Here is a 21388-nt window from a genome sequence, read left to right on the forward strand (position 1 = left end):
ACTGCAACTGGTGAGCAGCCTGGGGGATGTGAGCCAGAGCAGAGAAACTCTGCACATCTCTGCCTTGAGATTACAGCCTGCTGAGCCCCTCTCAGGGCTCCAGACCCTGTTTCCCTGCTGCTTTTCCCCAGAGAAATAAAGTGCATTGGACAAGCGTGTGTGTGTGAGGTTTTACCTTGTCCCCTGTGGCAGCTTTTGGAGCTCTGGGCCCAGGTGAGGCCAAGGTGACAGTGAAGCTGCTCATGGTGAGAGAGAGAGCCCTTAGGGAAGGGAAGGGGTCGGTTAAAGGTGTTTCTTTTTGGGGACCACAAGAGGCACAAAGGTGTTTGCTGCTGCAGAGCTGGCTCTGGAGCTCAGGGCTGTCGGAACTCAGTGCATCCCTCCGGGTGTCCAGAATTGCCAAGGACCCCGCTGGGGGGCTCAGAGACCCTGGCATGCTGCCCAGAGTACCTGGGGATTTGATATTCACCCTTGGAGCAAGTTACCAGCTTTGTATGAGGACCTGAAAGTCACACAGGTTTGAATAGTGTAATAACAAAATGATCACAGGGTGAAAATGTAGAATTTAGGATTTTTGGTATGGGGGTTATGGGGACAAGATGGAGGAATCTGGGTGTGTCCAGCCTTTCTCCTTCTTCTTCTCGTTCTCCATTTTCTGCAGTGACGTTGGCACTTTGGGATTGGTTTAGACCAGAAGTGCACTGTCTCACATAGGTGATAGGTATTGGGAATTTAGTGTAAATATGTTATAGGTAGTTTGTAGTATAAAAGGACAACACAGAGTGCCTGTGGCTGCCCTGCTGAGCAGATCTCCACTGGGCAGAAAGAAAATTTTATAGATAAGAATTAATAAACAACCTCAAGACCGAAAAGTGAAGAGGCCAGACTCGTTCTTCATTGCACAGGCTGAAGCAGAGACATCCTGCACATCTCAGGGCAGCAAATATCAACAGCCAACCAAGACTGGGCAGTGCCAGATCCACGTGAGCAGCTCTGAGCCCTGGACTGAGAGCAGGATTGGGCTGCTCCAGCAAAATCCCCCTCACCAAGGCTGGGACAGCCCCTGTGCCCACTGTGCCACAGCCACCAGCTGACCCCTGTGCTCCCTGGAGCAGCTTTTCTGCCTCTCCCGTGCCATGGGGCTGCTCCAGGATGGGCATGGGCTGCTCTAGGTGAGATATTTCATATTGCTCAGCCCTTCCCGGGGTTATGCAACAGCCTCTGAGCCCGTGTGTGTACTCAGATGTCTTCATGCTGCTCTGTATCTAATTGAATTACGTGCTTCCTGTCTCATTTAGCTTAGCAGCCTCCCGCGGCTCCGGCCCCGTGCCCTCCATTATCAGCCCTTGTTTTGGAATACAAAAAACTCTTCTGTGTCGCAACGCCTGGGGCCAGGCTGCCTTCCCAGAGCCCTGCCAGCATCAATCCACCTCCCAGCCATAGGGTCGGGTTTCATCTGCACCAGGAAGGTCCAGGTTGGGCTGAGAAGGCATCCACAGGCAGCATTTTGGGGGGTACAGCCACCCCCAGCAGCAAAATACACACACCCCATCAGCCCCAGAGATTGGTGTTTCTGGGTTATTTGCAAAATGCCAGCAACTTTGGAAAATACAAAAACTAAAGGTTTCAACCCCAGAAATGGGGTGGGAAATGGCAAAACAAGGGTTTGGTGACACGGCTGGGAGGTGGCTGGGCTAAGAAGACACCCACAGCAACCCTTTGGCAAAATCTGGGGTGTGCTGGCCCAGCAGCCCCAGGAGTGCTGCTGGTGTTTCTGGGTTATTTGCACAATGCCAGCAACTTTGGAAAACACAAAAACCAAAGGTTTCAGCTCCAGAAATGGGGCGGGGAATTGGGAAAACAAGGGTTTGGTGACAGGGCTGGGAAGTTGGCTGCACTGAGAAGGCACCCACAGCCACCCTTTGGCAGAATTTTGGGGGGTACAGCCACCCCCAGCAGCAAAACACACACACCCCATCAGCCTCAGGGATTGGTGTTTCTGGGTTATTTGCAAAATGCCAGCAATTTTGGAAAACATAAAACTAAAGTTTTCAGCCCTAGAAATGGTGTGGGGAATGGGAAAACAAGGGTTTGGTGACAGGGCTGGGAAGTTGGCTGGGCTGAGAAGGCACCCACAGCCACCCTTTGCCAGAATTTGGGAGGTACAGCCCCAGCAGCAAAATACACACTCCATCAGCCCCAGTGATTCCTGCTGGCGTTTCTGGGTTAGTGTTTGCAAAATGCCAGCAACTTCGGAAAACACTAAACCAAAATTTTCATCCCCAAACTACAGAAATGGTGTGGGGAATTGGGAAAACAAGGGTTTGGTGACAGGGTTGGGAGGTTGGCTGGGCTGAGATGACACCCACAGCCAGCCTTTGGCAAAATTTGAGGGGGTATAACCACTGGCTGGCTTCATCCTCAGCAGCAAAACACAAACACCCATCAGCCCCAGGGACTGGTGTTTCTGGGTTATTTGCAAAATGCCAGCAGTTTTGGAAAACATAAAACTAAAGTTTTCAGCCTCAGAAATGGGGTGAGGAATGGGAAAACAAGGGTTTGGTGACAGGGTGCAAAGTGCCCTGTGTATGTGCCCCAGTGCACAGCCAAGATCTGAGGAGAGTTTCTGGCAGGGGTATTTTTGTGGTTTTGTACTGTTCAAGTGGAATAAGGGGAAGATGCAGAAAGATTTTTGGAAGGGGAGGCAGGGAGAAGGAAAAGGGGAAGAGCCAGGCTGAGCTGTGCTGTTTTGGGGTCGCACTGCAGGCAGGCTCCCCAAGGAATCTGTCTCCAGTTTCTCCTTTCTTCTTTGGCCATCTCTTCTCAGGGATGGCCAAACCTGGAGGCATTCCTGCCATGAAATCAGGGAGGTGCTGACTGCAAAGGAGCAGAAATGGGATGTTTAAAGGCCCTGCTCATGTTGCATAGCCCCTTCCTCCACCTGCAAGCTGTTGATGAGCTCTGGATGTGTTTAAGGAGGGAAGTAAGCCAAGGAGATGGGGATGGGATGGAGTTTGGTGATGGGCTTGGCTTAGACCTGATAATCTTAGAGATCTTTCCCAACCTGAGAAGTTCTCTGATGGTGCCAGGGAGGAGCAGGGAAGCTGCCAAGGCTGAGACAGCAGCCAAGAATTTGCAAGTGGCCCCTGAGTAGCCACATTGCAGCTGGGGCTGGGCCATGGGCACAGCTTGTGGGACAGGGACAGTCAGGGGTGGCTGTGAGACACCTTGTCCATGTGGCTGCAGGTGAGCCTGGCTCCACCTGGGCCTGCCCAGCCCATCCAGGATATCCCAGCTGCCCATGAAGGATCCCTCACCCTCACCCACGGGGAGTTTGATGGATTCCCGACACTCCACATTCACATGAGGCACGGGAGGAAATAGCTGCTCTGGATATTTGTAGCAGTGCAGAAAGAGATTATTGAAATAATAATAATAATAATAATAAAGAAAAATTAGAATTACAAATGAGGTTTTCAAGGGGCAGCTGTTACCCACTCTGCCCACGTGCTTGCTTTGCACAGCTGCACAAGGAGAGGTAGCTGACAGCAGGTACTTTTAATCTTCTCTTTCCGTTCCCAGCACCTGCTTTTTAAAGCCACTGAACAGCCAGCAAAAAAAAAAAAAGCTAAAAGATGATGGCTAAATATATCCTAAGAGGAGAGACAGAGCAGCACTAATGGCAGATCCCTCCTTGGATGCATTCAGATGGGTTTGGCTCGGTGACAGGCTGAGGGAAGAAGCAGCAGATGAAAAGGAAAAACAGCAGAAGAAAAGATTTAGGGGCAAAAATAAAAGGGGGATAGAAAGAAGCCAGAGGGACTGATATATTCCACTAGACCCATTTCCAGAGGAAAATTTAATGTTTGGCTTTCAATGCAACACGTGTGTGTGCAGAGCACAGAGCAAACACTCACCTTTCACAGGGAGAGAGAGGGGCATCAGGCAGGGTGGGAGCCCTCGGTGTGCCCAGGAGCAGCTGAGATCCAGGTTACTGCTCTTCCTGCTGCCAGACCTGTTCAGGAGGTGCTCTGCCCTTCCTCACTGAAGCCCCACATGGTTCCTGCAGTAAATCTCTGTCCTGGGTTGTAAGATATGGTATGGGGGTGTGTGTTCTATTTCCATCTGTCAGAGGTGGGACAGTTCTCTGCTGTTCATTGGGCAGTTTTCTTTATCTCTCCCACAACCAATCCTCCCTCCAGGAGATCTCTTCTGTCCATGGGCCATTAATTATTAATTATCTTCTCTCCATGGCCAGTGAGTGTCCCTGCATGGCTGATCCAATTCCATCATCCCATGGGGAGATGCTCCGCCCAGGGGAGGAGCCAAGCATTCCTACCTGGATACAATCTGAGCTTTGGGACACCACAGCAGCCTGTGCCCCCAGCATTGCCAGAGGAGCAGCTTTCTGCTGCCCTGCATGGCCAGAGGGAGCCCAGGCCCATCTGCAGCAGCCCTGGAGCTGCAGAGGAAAACTCCCCCCTTGTGCAGGATCCCTGCTGCAGCAGAGCCACAGCTGGCACTGCAGGAGGGCTGAGCCCCCCTGGGATGGGGCTGGGACACCCCCTGACACACAGGGGCAGGGACTGCTCTCACTCTGGCAGTGGTTTGTTTTCTTTTTTTAATTTTTTTGTAATATTGCATTTGTATTTTTATTTTTCCTGATAAATAACTGTTATTCCTATTCCCATATCTTTGCTTGAGAGCCCCTTAATTTCAAAATTATAACAATTCAGAGGGAGAGGGTTTACATTTTCCATTTCGGGGGAGCCTCCTGCCTTCCTTAGCAGACTCCTGTCTTTTCAAACCAAGCCAATCTCTCACCATGCAATTTCCCACTAAGACCCAACCACACCTCAAGTGCCTGGCATCCTGCCCCTGCTAATGCCTCCCCTTCCCCCCCAATATCCAGGATTGCCCTCAGCTGCTGCCTGACCCTTCCCCAGGCTCCTCCAGACTCCCCAAACTGCTCCATGACTGGCTGGTGACTCTCCCCCTACTCCTGCTCATCCCTCCCTGGTTTATCCCACCAGGATGGAGCAAGCTGAGGCCCAGGTGTGAGCTCCCTGCTGGAGCACAGGGTGGCTTTTTCTGGTCTGGAGAAAGCTCTTCATTTGTTGTTTGCTCTTTGTGACCTCACCAAGCTCCATCCATCCATCCATCCATCCATCCATCCATCCATCCATCCATCCATCCATCCATCCATCCATCCATCCATCCACACTGCTCCCTTTCCCAGGAGCTTGTGTGTCCCCCACTGCTGCTCCTGGTGCAGGGAGCAGGCTCAGCACTTGTTCCCACCTCTGTCCATGCTGGTTTTGGGATTTGGGGCAGGGAGTCCATCACTGGCAGCAGCAGGGAGGTGTACTCAGAGAAGGACAGCAATGTGCTGCTGGAAGGCTCCTGGGATTTTCCTTCCTTGCAGGTCCTACTGACTCTTTTCAGACTCATTTCCCCAAACTGGACCTCTGGGGAGCCTGGTTCTAAATTGCTTCTACTGAGGCATCCACAGCTTGGAGCCAACCCATCCTCACTCTGCTGCCCCATCCAGCATGTCTGCACCAGCTTCTTCCCTCCTCTTCCTCCTCAGCAATTTGGCTGGGATTCACCCCTCCATCCCCAGGATTGCAGCTTTTCAGACACTCAGGCAGAGAGCAAATAGTCTCAGGCTGTTTATTACATCCTCAGGGTGTCTATACAGCAGGGGTGTAACACTGCACAGCGTGGTGACACGGCTCGGCGGGGATTTGTGGCATGGCTGAGGAGCTTCTCCAGCCTCCCAGGGAGCAAGGGCAGCCTAGCAAACAAGCAGCTAATGCAGGAGGACGCGGGGAGCTGAGCCCATGCCTCTCCTTGAGCAGGAAGGGGTCAGACTGAACAGCCTGCCTGGCCTGCCCCAACACCAGCAGCACTGCAGGGGTGGCAGCTGCAGCGGCAGGATCTCCTGAAAATAAAAGCATTGCCCAGGGAAGCACTTCTGAGCTGTTCTTTCTGCCTGGTGGCTCACTTCTGAGTTCACTGAGTGCAGCAGAGCCATCCTCAGTCTCTTCTGAGCCACCCACGAGCTGATTTGCAGAGGAACCAGGTATCTTTGTTATTTTAAGCAGCCTTGCTGGGCGTGGAGTTTGTAGTCAGGTCCTCAAGGGGACACTGCTTTCCCACCAAGGTGGAGGTGCCAAGGAGCTTAAGGACAAATCTGAGCTCTGATTTGGGCAACTCACAGAGGAGTTGGGGGAGAGGTTATGAGAAGATGACATCTTCAGTGGTGGCTCTTAAGGAAGGGGGATCTACCCCAGGGTGTGCTCATACCCTGCTCTCTTCATTGCCACGAGTTCCTACAGAGGTCTGCAGGAGTAAACACAGCAGAAGGTGCCTCCTTCCCCTCCCTGCTTTTCAGCTGGTGGCTGCAGGCACTGATAGAGCAACATGAAGACATTTCTCTCAGGATAAAGCTGTTACCCACACTGGAAATGCAAAGCTGAGCAGCTCCTCATCCATCATGCTTTAGATCCAGCCTGGGGCATGCAGTACGTGAGGCAAACCGGGAGCTGTGGGGCTGCTTGAGACAAACAATTCACAGCACAGCTGGTCCCCAGAGCTCCCTGGTGCCTCCAGAAGCAGGCACTGCCTTTTCTCCTGTGCCTTTTTGCCAGGAGTGTTGGATGTTTTTGGTAACAATCTCGTCCCCCTGTGCCACCTCCCTCCCACAGCCTCGGCTCGCTGAACTCGCGCTGAGTTCACCGCAGCCTCAGATTAGACACACATCCTCCTGCAGGAGGCACAGAGCACAGCGACTGAGTTTGCTGAGCAAATACAACCCACACACCTTTATTGAGACTACTTTTATAAACCAGAGAGCCACGGGGGTGCCCAGCTGTGACTGACCCCAGCATGGACACCCTCCACCCCAGCCAGCCCCTGCCACAAGCACTGCACGTGCAGCCTGCATGGAAGGAGGAGAAAAAGAAGGAAGACAAAAGACTTGGGGACAAGATGAGTCTCTGCAAAGCCCAAGGGGTGCGTGGTAGACAGAAGCATTCTGGTCTAGCAGCAAAATGAACTTTAATTCCAGTTCTGGGGTATAATGCTACGATGCCAGAGAGAGCACAGCACCAAGGAAGGAGACGACTGCAGCAGCCCCAGGGATGGAAGATAATGCAGAAAATGATGTGAAACGTTTTGTTCTTATATAATGGGCAGGGAAGAGCTCCTAGGAGCTTTACAGTGGCAGTAGGAGGCATGTAGGAGGGAGATGGCATGACCAGAGATGAGTGCCTGGGGAAGGGAAAGGCAAAGAAGAGAGGAGGGAGGGATGGGCATGGAGGAGAGGCAAGCAGGGGGAGGTTAGGGTAGTCCCAGGCTCAGACAGATGAGGACAAACAGTGCTGGTGGACAGGAAGGTTTGGAGTGCTTGGAGGAGGAGGAAGAGGGAAGACAACCAGGACAGGAGAGAGAAGGAGAGAGGAGTTTGGAGGGAGAAGCCAGAGGCCCCCAGGGAGGGGAGAGCTTGCACTGACAGGTGAGAGGCACTCCAGGACTGGCATGAGGTATGCTTTGCTATTGCTCTGAATGCTGTAAACATTTTGGTTTTGTGTCTATCATCAGTGAACATTCAGTTCAGTTTGATACATGTGCTCTTAGGGGTAACTGGGAACCTAGCAGAGTTTTACATCTCCTACTACTACTTGGACTTACACACGAGGCAAACACAACACTGGCTAAAGGTCTCAGTTTATGTCATTTGTGCCTAATTCTCCTATTTTAACATGCACATCTATGTCTCAGAAAAGCTTCTGTAGTAGAGGACACTAAATAAGATACAGATGAAATCACATGCACTCTCATCCACCCACACCCCCAGACACACACAGCAATTTCCCCGTCCCCTTTGCCCTTCACACCCTCCCAGCATGGACTAAAGGTGCATTAATGAGTCCACTAAAAGTGGTGGAAATCATCCCAAGCCTGGCTGACGGACCAAAGCAGGAGAAACTTCAGACAGATTCAAGTTCTGCATCTGACCCTGCAGTTAACACCACCTGAAGCTCATAGAAAATGAAATTTGTAAACTCTTTTTCCCTTCTGCCATCAATCTACCTGGGAGCTGACTGGGTATGGGCCAGCAAACAGAATAAAAAGAACTGAGTGAGCCAATTTTTTTCCCCTCTCTTCATGCGATGGCACATTTTAACATTGCTCCAAACAGGAGGAACATTTTGGAGGTGTGTGCTTGTGGAGAGGGGAAATGGGTTTGTAGGTTGTGAGTACCCCTTTCACAGCAGGAAGAGATGAATCAAGGATAGGATATTTGCCCTTGGTGGGAATTAGTCACCACTCAGCTCTTTCCAAAGCTTTGGCTCAGTCATGATTTCCTTGATCAGCCCCTGGTTTAAGGGGTAGAGCTACAAGCTGCTTATTTTGATTCAATTCAGAACAGCATTTGTCATTAAAGAAGCAACTGGTGCCATTTTCTTATTTAAGAAAAATAGAATTTTACTTTAAATAACTAGTCTGCTTTCCTTCCAGAGAGACAAACTGCAAGAGCAGCAACGAAAATAACAAGTGGCAGACTCAAGTGCCTCAGACAATACTTTTGCTCCACTCTGTGTTCTAGGATGATGTTCCCAGTGGAGGGAACAATTTACTGGGAAAAACACTTCTCCTACATCAGCCAGCCTGATTCCAGCTCCTGTCACCACTGCAGCAACATCTCCAGATGTGCCCTGCTCCAAGCAATTCCCCAGGTGGATGGAGCAGAGAAGGGAGCTTGGATTTACAGGGTGTGGGCCACTTCGAAATTTTTTTTGAGTTCTGATGTAAAATGAAAGGAATTCCAGCACCAACACTGCTGGAGGGTCTTGTGGAGAGATGGAGTCACACTGGACAGGACCAGGGTAGCCTGGGGATTGTCCCACTCACATTCCTGGACACAAGCCTCTGGCTCCTGCTGTGTCCCCTGGCCTGGCTGTCTCTGTGACCCTCCCCAAGGTGCTGACCTCAGCTGGCCCTAGAGGTCAGCAGCACCCAAGCTCACTCAGAAGGTCTGTCTGGAGAGCTTATCATGGCTTTGTGCCTTCTCTTTAAAAGCAGTGACTGCTTCAGCCTCCTTCTGCTGGCTCTCACATCCTGGGCAGCTCTGGGATGCTTTTTTTGCACGTACAGGCAAGAGCAGGGTGGAAAGGAGGAAGACAGGGCCAGAAAAGGTGGCCTCCCTTCACCACTTGAAACATTTGTTTGATGCCACAGTGCTGGGAAGCTGAGCTGCTCTTTGGCAGCAGGGAGTAAAACTGGGACCACAGGCTGATGCCTTATAAGATTTTAATTTTTGTGTTTGTGTGTACACTAGACTGTATTAGTGCATAGCTCTAAACTCTATGGAAAGTGTAGTTAACTCTCTCCACATTTTGGTCAGACAAAGCAATCCCTCTGGACCTGTGATCCAAAGACACCCTACAGCCTCAGGCCCCAAAAAGGATAAAGAAAAGTGAATTGGTGGGGGGAGGGGGGGAAACTGGGGGTAAATAACTTCATTACCTGAAGCTGTAATTGAGGATTAACTCCTGATATGTAAAAGAACAAATTTATAATTGTCTGAAAAACTCATGACCATTGTCTATCCTAGGTGTAACCCCTTGGGGAGCTTTTGACTGCCCAAGGTGTGCCTATTGAAGGCCTTCAATAAATACCCATATTATTCTCTTAACCTCTAGCCTCTGTTCTAGGCAGCCACTCCAACGCATCAGTTTTTGCTGGCCCAGATGGGAGGGGAAACTGCAAAAGCAGCCTTTGCCCCTGGGGATCCCAGTCTGTGCTGTGTCACACAGGGATGGCAGGCAGCGTTTCTGGGAAAGGGGAGCTCCCCCAGCCTCTGCTCACAGCCAGAGAGGGGAAATTTCCATCCCCTTTGCAGGTCAAGCCCCGAGTGTGTCACTGCAGGAGGGTTGGGTTTGTCCTTCTTGTCCTACCCCAGGGGCTGTGGGGGTGACATGGCTCCTTCTTTCTGAGGTTAGAAAATGTGGCTGGGGGTGTGTGTTCAGTTCCCATCTGTCAGAGGTGGGGCAGTTCTCTTCTGTTCTTTGGGCAGTTTTCTTTATCTCTGCCACAACCAATCCTCCCTCCAGGAGATCTCTTCTGTCAATGGGCCATTAATTATTAATTATCTTCTCTCCATGGCCAGTGAGTGTCCCTGCATGGCTGATCCAATTCCATCATCCCATGGGGAGATGCTCTGCCCAGGGGAGGAGCCAAGCATTCCTACCTGGATCCAATCTGAGCTTTGGGACACCCCAGCAGCCTCTGCCCCCGGCACTGCCAGAGGAGCAGCTTTCTGCTGCCCTGCATGGCCAGAGGGAGCCCAGGCCCATCTGCAGCAGCCCTGGAGCTGCAGGGGAAAACTCCCCCCTTGTGCAGGATCCCTGCTGCAGCAGAGCCACAGCTGGCACTGCAGGAGGGCTGAGCCCCCCTGGCATGGGGCTGGGACACCACCCTGACACACAGGGGGCAGGGACTGCTCTCACTCTGGCAGTGGTTTGTTCTCTTTTTTTGTACCTATTACATTTGTATTTTTAATTTTCCTGATAAAGAATTGTTATTCCTATTCCCATATCTTTGCCTGAGAGCCCCTTAATTTAAAAATTACAATAATTCATAGGGAGGGGGTTTACATTTTCCATTTCAAGGGAGGCTCCTGCTTTCCTTAGCAGACACCTGGCTTTTCAAACCAAGACACCTTCCTACAGCCCAGGCAGCACCAGAGACAGGCACTGATGTGTGGCTCTGTGTCCTTTGCTTCTACCTCTGATTCCTTCCATGCATTGCTCAGGTTCATCAGACCTGTCTCACTCTGCCTTGCTTGCCATAAAGCTTTGGGACACTGAGTCCTGTAGGATCTGGCTCCCTTGGAGAAATCATGGCAAATCTGGAGCATTTTCCAGATGTGCTTCACTGCTCCCGCTTTCGAGCAAGCAGCAAAAAGTTTGTGTTAAACTGTGCCACGTCCAGACCCTGAGCTTTATATCTCTTGTGTCCCATGAGGGGCCTCAACAGCCCCAGGAGCTGTGTCACTGAGCCTGGTGTGGATGCAGAGTGTCACCTCTGTCACCACAGTCCGCCCCAGCTCCTCAGGTGTCCCTGCAGGGACAGGGGACAGCCAGGAATGCTGGGTCACTGCTGCTCTTTCTGGAAATTCCTCACAGAAATTTAACTGGAGATGGGATTTGCCTTCCAAAAACCTGGAGGATTCTCCTGCTGGCTAACCAGACACTGAAAAGCAGCTTTCCCTACTGAACATAAAGTTGTAATGTGTTTAGATTTCAGTGTCTTGGAGACCACAGGAATGCACCTCCAAAATAAATCCAGCATGGTTACCACCTCTGTCTTGATCCTGTTTGTCGTACTGTCCTGCACATCATCCTTGCAAAAAGCCTCAAAAAGCTGTTTCCTACTTAATTGATGGACAGTAATTTTTAATATCCAGACAGATATTTTTTTATCTTCTTCCAAAAATATTTTGCTTGGCTTTAGAATTCATTGTACCTCATTTACACCACATTACACAAAGTCTATATCAGCAGCTTTCTGATGTATCAAAGCCACCCACCACCCTTGGCTGGAGCAGAGGTTTACAGCCTCTGGTCTGGGGATGTCTGAGAGAAGAAAAAGATCCATGGGGTCACTTTCCAGGCCTTCATTAAATTAAGAAAAGAGACCTCTGGTCTGCCGGCTCAAATCCACAGACAGGCTGTCTGCTTCTCCCCTCAAAAATATTGCAGGAATCTGCCAAGCTGGAGCAGCAGTGCCATGGAAATGGGGCCATCAGATGGGAGGAATTATTGCCCAGCCCACAGGAGGTGCATGGGCACAGAGAATTCTCTTGCAGGGGCCATCCAGGCTATGGGAACAGGGCCAAAGAGCCCCTCACATCCCCCCTGCACGCCTCAACACCCATCCTGCTCACTCCATGCTTTGTGTCCCACTGGGGGCAAGCACCCTGCATCAGGGTCTGTGTGCTGGGGAGCTCTTTGCAGGACACTGAACACACACAGAGAGTGGGAACAGTCAGTAAAAGGGAAATAACAAAAATAGAAATGGGATTTTTCACACTGCCACTGGCCAGGTACCCCATAAAAAATGCCATCTGCTGTGGCAGACGGGCTTTGTGCTTTTCCTACACCCCAGCAAGGGCCAGAGGGTTCCAACAGGTCCTTCCTGAGGAGTCACCAAGCCTGTGGCAGCCAGGAGCCCCTTTGTGCTGGGCTTTGGTCCAGTGCCCAGCACAACAGAGCCTGGATGATGGCTGAGACTGAGCTACCACACAAATAAATAACAGCCACAAAAAACAATCATTCACATTAGAAGACTTGCCTGCCCAGGCCTAGTGAGAGCTTTTGGGATTACCTTCCTCATGAGGAAAACTCAGCTCCTTGGGAATACTCTGAGCCTCCATCCCTGAAGGAAAAGGGGCAGTGACAGAGTGGCAGCCAAGCCATAAGGTGTGCAAAATAAATGGGGGGGGTGAGCTGAGTTTGCTGATGGTTCCCACTTCAAAAAAGGGATTGAATCCTGTTTCTTTGTCTCCTGTCTCCCTCCCCTCAGTCCCAGACCCCAGCAGGGTGAGAGCTGAGTTTGCTGATGGTTCCCACTTCAAAAAAGGGATTGAATCCTGTTTCTTTGTCTCTTGTCTCCCTCCCTTCAGTCCCAGAGCCCAGCAGGGTGAGAGGTGGGCTGGCTGTGGCTTCACAAGTGGCAGCACTGCCCTTGGGGCCCTCCTGAGCACAAGGGAGAGGTGAGAGACAGGGAGAGATGTGTGGAAGGATGGAAAGGTGTTATTTACACACAAACCAACCCAGCCATTTCAAAGGGAACCCGCCTTGCCCACAGGTGACCCTGAGAGGGTTGTGGGTTTGTGCTAGACAGAGGGAAAAACTGCAAGGTGCTACTGCTAACAAAGAAAAAGCACAGATAGTCAAAGAGTCACTCTCTGGAAGCTTCCTCTGCCCCTTGTCCCTCTTTTCCCATTCCCACTGCTTTGAACACCAAGAAAGTTTCACATTTAGAGATGGGTTTTGGCTGTTGAGGGAAGCACGTGGTTTCTGAGGGCCCCGTGGCTGTCCTAGCTGAGCCTCCTCTGGGTCTGAGACAGCAGGTCTGTGTAAATTTTGGATCTCAGGAACCTGGGGTACGAGTCTTTCTCCATCAGGCTGTGCACCTTCCCCTGGGCTTGGTCAAAGCAAGACAGGGAGGGCTCCTGCACGTTTCTTCTGGTCAGCTCCCGTGTCTGGAAGTCTATGTTCACCTGGGGAAAGCAGCAGAAGAGAGTTTGGCACTGAGTGTCCAGATGGCCTCCTTCAAATGGCTCATTCCCTCTCTGCCAGGGCAGCAGAACCAAGGTCCTACCCCTGCCCATGCCTGAACAGCCCCCACAGTGATTCAGGGCTGTGAGTTCTGCCCCAAGCCTGGAAAAGTTGGGTTTATAGTGATCTGAGCAATTCTGAAATAATTTTACTTTTACTAAAATCACTTTTGAAATTACTTTCTTTCAGACTCTTAGGCAGCACATCACCTAAAGCTCCTGACTCAGCCTAACCTCTCTCCTGTTCCCTCTCTTCTTCACCACATGCCTAATAAATGGGTGAATAAACTTTCAACTGGGTTTAAACCACTGGTACATTCTTATTAAATGTCTCCAAACTCGGCTGATCTAAAATAAACTGTTTGATTTTTCCCATAGCAGCTTCATGTTACAATGTCTGGAGGAAAGGCTTGGAAAAATAAATGTTACGACTGCCATTTGTTTGCAAAGGCAGCCAGTGGAGTTTTCCTGCTCTCCTTCCCTAGAAGGATAATCAGCATTTTTTTAGGGTTATTGTCTGGAAGGAAAAAAAAATGGCTGAAAAAATATTATTTGTTGTTATTAATTCAGTGTCCAAACTGGAAGGAGCCTGGAAAATAAAGCTGTCTGCCTCAATGTGGATGTCAGCAGTATGGATTAGCTCTATAATTTCATATTCTAAACATGCCAAAATTATGTAACAGTGCTCCTTAGCACATCACCACAGGACCAAATTGTAGGAAGGACGCCCATCCTACCTGCATTCCCATTTCTAATCAAAAATCATCCTTCCAGTCCTTAAAATCTCATTTGGCTTCCTGAATAACTGCTGGAAAATGCTCAAGGAGAGCACTGAGACCCCCACACACCTCAGTGCGAATCTGGGTCCTTCCCAGTGGCCTTGCAATGGCCTTCCCAGCTGGGAGAGGGAGGAAAATGAGGAAAATTAGCCCTTTTTGGGTCCCTGACAGGCACCCATGCATGAGTGGGAGAGGCTGGGTGCAGTGAGAGCACCTCTGGCTGTGCTGTGATTGCAGTGACACAACCCAGCGTGGTCACCAGGCAGGACCAGGCAGTGCCATCAGCCTGTGGAGTGCTTGAAAGGGGATTTAACAATCCCAGGCTCCGGGGTGTGACTGCATTTTCTGTTCAGCTCAGAGTTATTGTTTGTATCTCTCAGGAGGTCTGGGTGAGGGGGGAGTTAGTCAGAAGCTCTCCCCCCCTGGGAGTCAACAAGTTACTCACAGAATCACAGAATCACAGAATCACAGAATCACAGGATTGGAAGAGACCTCCAAGATCATCGAGTCCAACCCAACCCGGCACCCAGTGCCACATCCAGGCTTTGTTAAACACACCCAGGCATGGGGACTCCACCACCTCCCTGGGCAGCCATTCCAGAGCTTTATCACTCTTTCTGTAAAAAACTTCTCCCTAGTATCCAACCTGTATTTCCCTTGGTGCAGCTTGAAGCTGTGTGCTCTGGTTCTGTCAGTGCTGCCTGGAGAAAGAGCTCAGCCCCAGCTGAGCACAGCCACTTTTCAGGGGGTTGTAGAGTGATAAGGTCACCCCTGAGTCTCCTTTTCCCCAGGATAAACACCCCCAGCTCCCTCAGGGCTTTGTTCCACTCATGGGTGGGATGGTCCTGGGCAAAGTGTCCTGCCAGGGAAGAGCCCAACAGCCTGCTGAAGGCTGATAGAAATGACAGGAGCACTGTGAAATGCTCCTGGGGAGCTCAGTGAGGTTAGGAAATGTAGGCTGAGGTTGCCAGTGAACTCCCTGGCTGTGACTAATTCAGTATCATCAAAGCATTGCCCTCATCAGGGATGAGTCAGGGCGAGCAGAGGCAGCTGGAGCAGCCAGGATAGCATGGCCACCATCCTTAGCCACTCTCTGAGACGGAAGGGACACAGGGAGAGCACCCAGCTGGGGGTGACAGCCCTGCTGTGTGGCAGTGAGATGTAATAGCCTGTCCCAGTATCCCGGTTGCCTCCCCAGGTGTGCCAATCACCTCTCCCTTCCCCTCCTTTGGCCCTGCTGAGTGCTGTCCTTCAATCTTGGCATTCCAGAAGGGCCTCGAGTGATTGGCAGAGTTCACTCGAGGCCCTTCTGGAATGCCAAGAATTGGCAAAGTTCAAAAGATGCCTTACGTCCCTTGAGGGACATTGAGCCATCCAGGTGTCATTTGTCCCCTGAGACTTCTCCCCATACCTGGTTGGTGGCTCCCTACCCCTTCCCTGCCCCTCTCCCCGGGGTTAAAAGACTCAGCAACCACACTGTGGCTGTGTTGGAGCTGTTGCTGCATTCAGAGGCCTGTGGGCCAGGAATAAAACTCTGGATTAAAACCCTCCATCAGAACCTGATTCCTTTCCTTCACCTCACCTTGAAGCTACTCCACCAGAGGCAAACCTGATCTCCTGCATGCCTGGACTTGTCCCAAGTGCCCCTCTGCAGCATCCAGCCAGCCAAAGGTGTCTCTCAGGTGAAAACACCACACACCCAGCCAGCCAAAGGTGTCTCTGAGGGGAAAACACCACACATCCAGCCAGCCAAAGGTGTCTCTGAGGGGAAAACACCACACACCCAGCCAGCCAAAGATGTCTCTGAGGGGAAAACACCACACACCCAGCCAGCCAAAGGTGTCTCTGAGGGGAAAACACCACACACCCAGCCAGCCAAAGGTGTCTCTGAGGGGAAAACACCACACATCCAGCCAGCCAAAGGTGTCTCTGAGGGGAAAACACCACACACCCAGCCAGCCAAAGGTGTCTCTGAGGGGAAAACACCACACACCCAGCCAGCCAAAGGTGTCTCTGAGGGGAAAACACCACACATCCAGCCAGCCAAAGGTGTCTCTGAGGGGAAAACACCACACACCCAGCCAGCCAAAGGTGTCTCTGAGGGGAAAACACCACACATCCAGCCAGCCAAAGGTGTCTCTGAGGGGAAAACACCACACATCCAGCCAGCCAAAGGTGTCTCTCAGGTGAAAACACCACACACCCAGCCAGCCAAAGGTGTCTCTGAGGTGAAACCACCACAGCTGCCGCCTTTGGTCAAGCAGCAAGGGCCAGATGAGTCCAGACACGTTCCATCTGGCTATATTGGTATAAAATTCCAATCCTGCTGGGTGCCCTGGCGTGCTGTGGCACCCCTTACCCACCTCCCGAGGGGCCTGCACGTCGATGAACTCCTCGAAGATGCGCTGGGCCTTGGAGGCCAGCTTGGCCGCCGAGCGCGTCTTCTTGAAGTCCTCGCAGGCCAGCCAGAACTCCAGGTTCTCCTCGCTGAACTCGGTCTTCAGGAAAGCACGGAAAGCTGCCAGCCCATCTGCCAGAGACACACAGGCAGGAGAGGGTTGTGGGAATCCATAAAACCAGAGGGTTTTGGGAAAGCTGCAAAAGGCAGGCCTCAGAGACAGCAGAACTGTGATTAGAGCTATGCAGCAGTCATGAGATTGGGCAGCAGAAAAATTATGTAGGAAGTAGAAAAGTAAGGACAAAATAGAACAATGGTCTGTTTGTTAATGCTTGTTTAAGCTGCAGAAAAGTTTATCTAGCAAGATATTAGGAAGTTCTAACCTTAATAATGAAGCTCTGTGCATTGCGTTTTACCTGCTTGTAAGCAGGTATTGCATTCAAAATAAGCAAGCATTGTTTAACCAAAGGTACGTGTGCTTATTATAGTGGTTGGATGGAACTACTGTCAATATGCTTTTGCTTCGTGTGATTGGTCAAAAAACTTTGAAAGGAAGTTGTAACATTGTTCTCAGTCTGCTGCCTGGGATGTGAGCTGATGGCATCTTCCCATTGTCATAACCACGTAATGAGAGTGATGGTGGAAAATCAAACAGCTCAAGGCACTCCCCTCCTGTTTGTGATTTGTACAGACCCCCTGACTGGTGATAAAAGTGATGCCTCAAGGAGCTGGAGCAGAGGCTGGGCAGAGTTAAGAGAAATAAAATGGATTTTTATTGAAGAGCCTTCAAAGGCCACACTTTGGCAGTATTGGAGCCATGGCTCTGTCTGGATGTCTCCAAGATGGAAGCAAAAGAGGGCTTGGTCATGAGATCTCACATTTTTATAAGTTCTGTTCCATTTGCATATTGGAGTTAATTGTTTAATTACAGCTCCAGCCCATGAAATCCTATCCTTCTTGTTTTTCTCTCTTCAGCCCACGTTGTTTGTGCTTTTGGGCCTGAGATTTGGATCATTTGTCCTTGGTGCCCAGCTAGAGCACCAAGGAATTGTTTTATCTCCCTGCTCTGTGCACAGAGCTCACCATCTCCTCATAGGAAGCCCAGACCCGCACACTAAAGCAGCACAGAATCTGAAAAACACAAAAGCTAAAACCTGAGGCATCAAGAGAAGGCAGGGAGCTGTTCCATTCTCAGACATCCTTCCACCTATCCCAGCCTACTAAAGACAATTTGATATTTCTCCCAAGCTCTGCCATTCCAGGATGCATCCATAGCTTACACCACTGATGAGCCAGGCTCCTGTGAGCTGCCACAAAGCCAAACATGACTTGATGTAACTCTGAAAAAATGTTTTCCTTTGCTAAGGTGGCAAAAAGCTTTCCTTGGGACTGGATCACCCACCCTTTGGAAAATTACTCATGGAATTATCAAGGTTCAGGTCATCTTAATACCACACTTTATAAGGCCTTATCTGCCACTAAGAAAGTCTTCAATAAAACATGGCTGATGTGGACTTGTTCCCTATGTTTTCTGTCATTTTGTTTTATTGCCTTGTGCCATTTTTAGTTCTTATTTAAACAGAAGAAAGCTCTCAGAGAGTCTGTTACAGCTCCAGTAAAGGGGAGAGGGAAAGGACTTGGCCTAATTACAGCTTGTCTAGTCAGTGGTAAAAGTGTGCTTATCACTTGCTAATGCTCAGCAATTGTGACATTTCAGTAATGCAATCTGAGTCAGCCAGGGCAGATTAGAAATATGGAAAGATTTATTAGGCAATCTGTGTTAAACCCCTGCCTGGGCCTATTTATGGACACAGCCATTGTTTTTTATTTCCTTTCCCTGAACAGCACCAGGGGGAGTTGATGCAGCTAAAGGCTTCACACATCCCCTTTCTCCTCAGGATAAACTTAGATTCTCCTTTTTTTTTTTTATTTTTTCCAGTAATGTACTTCTAACTCTTTCTAGTCTTTTGCAATAGCATCCAGGTTTTTGTAGTTCATGACTGGAAAGCTCTTGGCTACTTCCAAGCAACTGTCTAAAAATATTGATGGAACTGGGGATGAGCCTGGTGAGGTCAGACTCCTTGGAAGGATGAAGGGAGCAAGGACGAGGCATGTCCAGCCTCTCCTCCACCACCATCCTCAAGTTCTTCTGGGCAGGGCTGCTCTTGATCTGTTCAACCTCCATCCTGGATTGATTTTGGGGATAATCCAAGTGCAGCACCTTGCACTTGGTCTTGTTAAACCTCGTGAGTTTTCCATGGGCTCGTTTCTCAAGCTTGTCCTGATCCCTGTGGAAAATTCCAACATTTTCCCAAACAGGCTATTAGACAGTTCCTTCTATATGCTGCATATGCTAACTATATGCTAGATACAATATATACTCTATTTATATGCTCTCTATATGCTATATATATATATATATATATATATATATATATATATATATATATATATATATATATATATATATATATATATATATATATATATATAAAATGTGTGCTACAGATCTATAGCAATGTAACACTACCCAGCATCTCCCTTGCATGTCCTAAACTTCTTCCTGCTCCCCTTGTTCCTGCTAATAACTTAGATATGGACTGATTTGGGGGTTAATCCAGGTGCAGCACCCTGCACTTGGTCTTGTTAAGCCTCATGAGATTTCCATGAGCTCATTTCTCAAGCTTGTCCAGATCCCTGTGGAAAATCCTGACATTTTCTCAAACAGGCTGTTCAGAGAGTTCCTTCTATATGCTCTATATGCTAACAATGTGCTCTATATAGGAGATATATTATGTGTTAACAATGTGCTCTATATAAGAGATATATTATATGCTATATTGTATATAATATATATTATGTATATTATATATATAATACACATATAAAATATAAAGTATAAATACACATATTAATATATTATATATAATACACATATATATATAATATTTCTATATTATTTATATTATATATTAATTTATATTATATATTACATGCTATTTATATGCTCTCTACATGCTGTATTTATCTATTTGCTATATGTGCCACAGATCTATAGCAATGTAACACTGCCCAGCATCTCCCTTGCATGTCCTAAACTACTTCCTGCTCCCCTTGTTTCTGCTAATAACTTAGATATTTTCCAGCTCCCTCTGAAACCTCAAGCCCTAAGAAGTGGGCCTGGGTATTGAACAGCACCAAACAATCCTATTTCTGTCTGTGTGTCAGTCAGAGGAGATGTCTGACTGCCCATATCCTCAGAGGGAAAAGGAAAGGCCAGACAAGCCCAAAGTACAGCCTAAACCTCTCTTCTCTGCCTTCCTCAAAGCTCCTCCATTTGGGTTTTTTTTTTATCAGCAGCCTGCTATCAGCATAAAAATGGATCCATCCCATCTCAGCCATGCTCCCTCCTGCTGTCAGCCCCAGAAATAGCTGCATTATTCCAGCTCCTCCTGACACTTCTCCCTTCAAGCAATTTTAGGGGGAGATCAGGGCTTTGCACTGCTAGGGTAGACAAAGAAAGGGCCTCTCATCCAAGTGACACTGCGCATTGTGGGTCCAAGCCTGGGGCAATGTTGTGACATCAGCCCCAGAGCAGAATGCCAAAGGAGCAGGGCACCTGTCCTGCTGTCATCTACCTGCTATTATCCACCCTGGGCAGGTAAATATGGTGATAGGCAAATATGGTGAAGGTAGAGCAGCTCCCCTTCCTGAAATCTGGGACACAGCAATATTTCCCAAAAGCTGTGTCCCCCTTGGTGCCTGTAAAATTCAGAGGGCCTGCATGAGAGCAAGGGAAGGACTGGAGAGCAGAGCAAAGAGTCTTTGCATGCTGATATATTTCAGAAAGAAGGAAATAAAACAGAAAGTTCCAGTTCCTTGAAGTCTATGTCATTTTATCAATCATCAGCTCCTAGCATGTCTGACATTAAATATTCCATCACACAAGCACACTGCTGTGTCTCTGCAGTCTCTGCTGAGGTCTTGCTCCCCTGTCTCTGCCTTGGTCTTTTTTTTTCCCCTTTTCCTCTACAACTGACAGAGGAGCACTTGCAGGAATAGCAATGTTGCATGGAAGTACCACATCTGCAAGAGGATACTGATGCAGAATAGAATACCTGAAAAATAGGATACCTGAGCAACAAACTACCTGAAAAATATCGTATCTGAAAAATACAATACCTGAGAAATAAAATACCTGAAAAATATAATATCTGAAAAATATAATACCTGAGAAACAAAATACTTGAAAAATATATCTGAAAAATATAATATCTGAGAAATAAAATACCTGAAAAATATAATATCTGAAAAATATAATACCTGAGAAATAAAATACCTGAAAAAATATCATATCTGAAAAAATCTAATACCTGAAAAAAAATACCTGAAAAATGGCATATCTTAAAAATTAAATACCTGAAATATAAAATACCTGTAAAATATCATATCTGAAAAATATAATACCGAACAAATATAATACCTGAAAAATATAATACCTAAAAAATAAAATACCTGGACAATAAAATACCTGAAAAATATAATATCTGAAAAATATAATACTTGAGAAATAAAATACCTGGAAAAATATCATATCTGAAAAAATATAATACCTGAAAAATATAATACCTAAAAAATAAAATACCTGAAAAATAAAATACCTGAAAAATGTAATAATTGCTAAAAGAAGGGAATGTCATGAGTGACAAGGAGAGAAAGGCATTTGCTACCGCCCTGCCCCAGAGAGCAGCTGCAGCAGGTTCCCCTGGGACCAGGAGGTTTCCATGAGCTCTGCCTCCTGCTCTCTTGTCAATCAGCTCCTTTTGATGCTGAAATAAGTTTAGACAGTGAATGGATAAA

At 48.6% G+C, this 21388-nt stretch overlaps 1 protein-coding gene across 3 annotated transcripts in view; it reads right to left on the reverse strand.

Moving 5' to 3' along the window:
* Window positions 1-5659: 5659 nt before the first annotated feature.
* Window positions 5660-21388, reverse strand: part of RGS8 (regulator of G protein signaling 8) — a 28571-nt gene continuing 12842 nt past the window's right edge. For all 3 annotated transcript variants that reach the window (XM_063165208.1, XM_063165211.1, XM_063165209.1), the window contains 2 exons: window positions 16494-16660; window positions 5660-13294 (listed from right to left, as the gene is read on the reverse strand). In XM_063165208.1, coding sequence (XP_063021278.1) covers window positions 13112-13294; window positions 16494-16660 — 350 coding nt within the window. In that variant the 3' untranslated portion in view covers window positions 5660-13111. The remainder of the gene's footprint in view (window positions 13295-16493; window positions 16661-21388) is intronic.

Source organism: Melospiza melodia, chromosome 11 (assembly GCF_035770615.1).
Source record: "Melospiza melodia melodia isolate bMelMel2 chromosome 11, bMelMel2.pri, whole genome shotgun sequence".
In the NCBI taxonomy this organism is placed as follows: Eukaryota; Metazoa; Chordata; class Aves; order Passeriformes; family Passerellidae; genus Melospiza; species Melospiza melodia.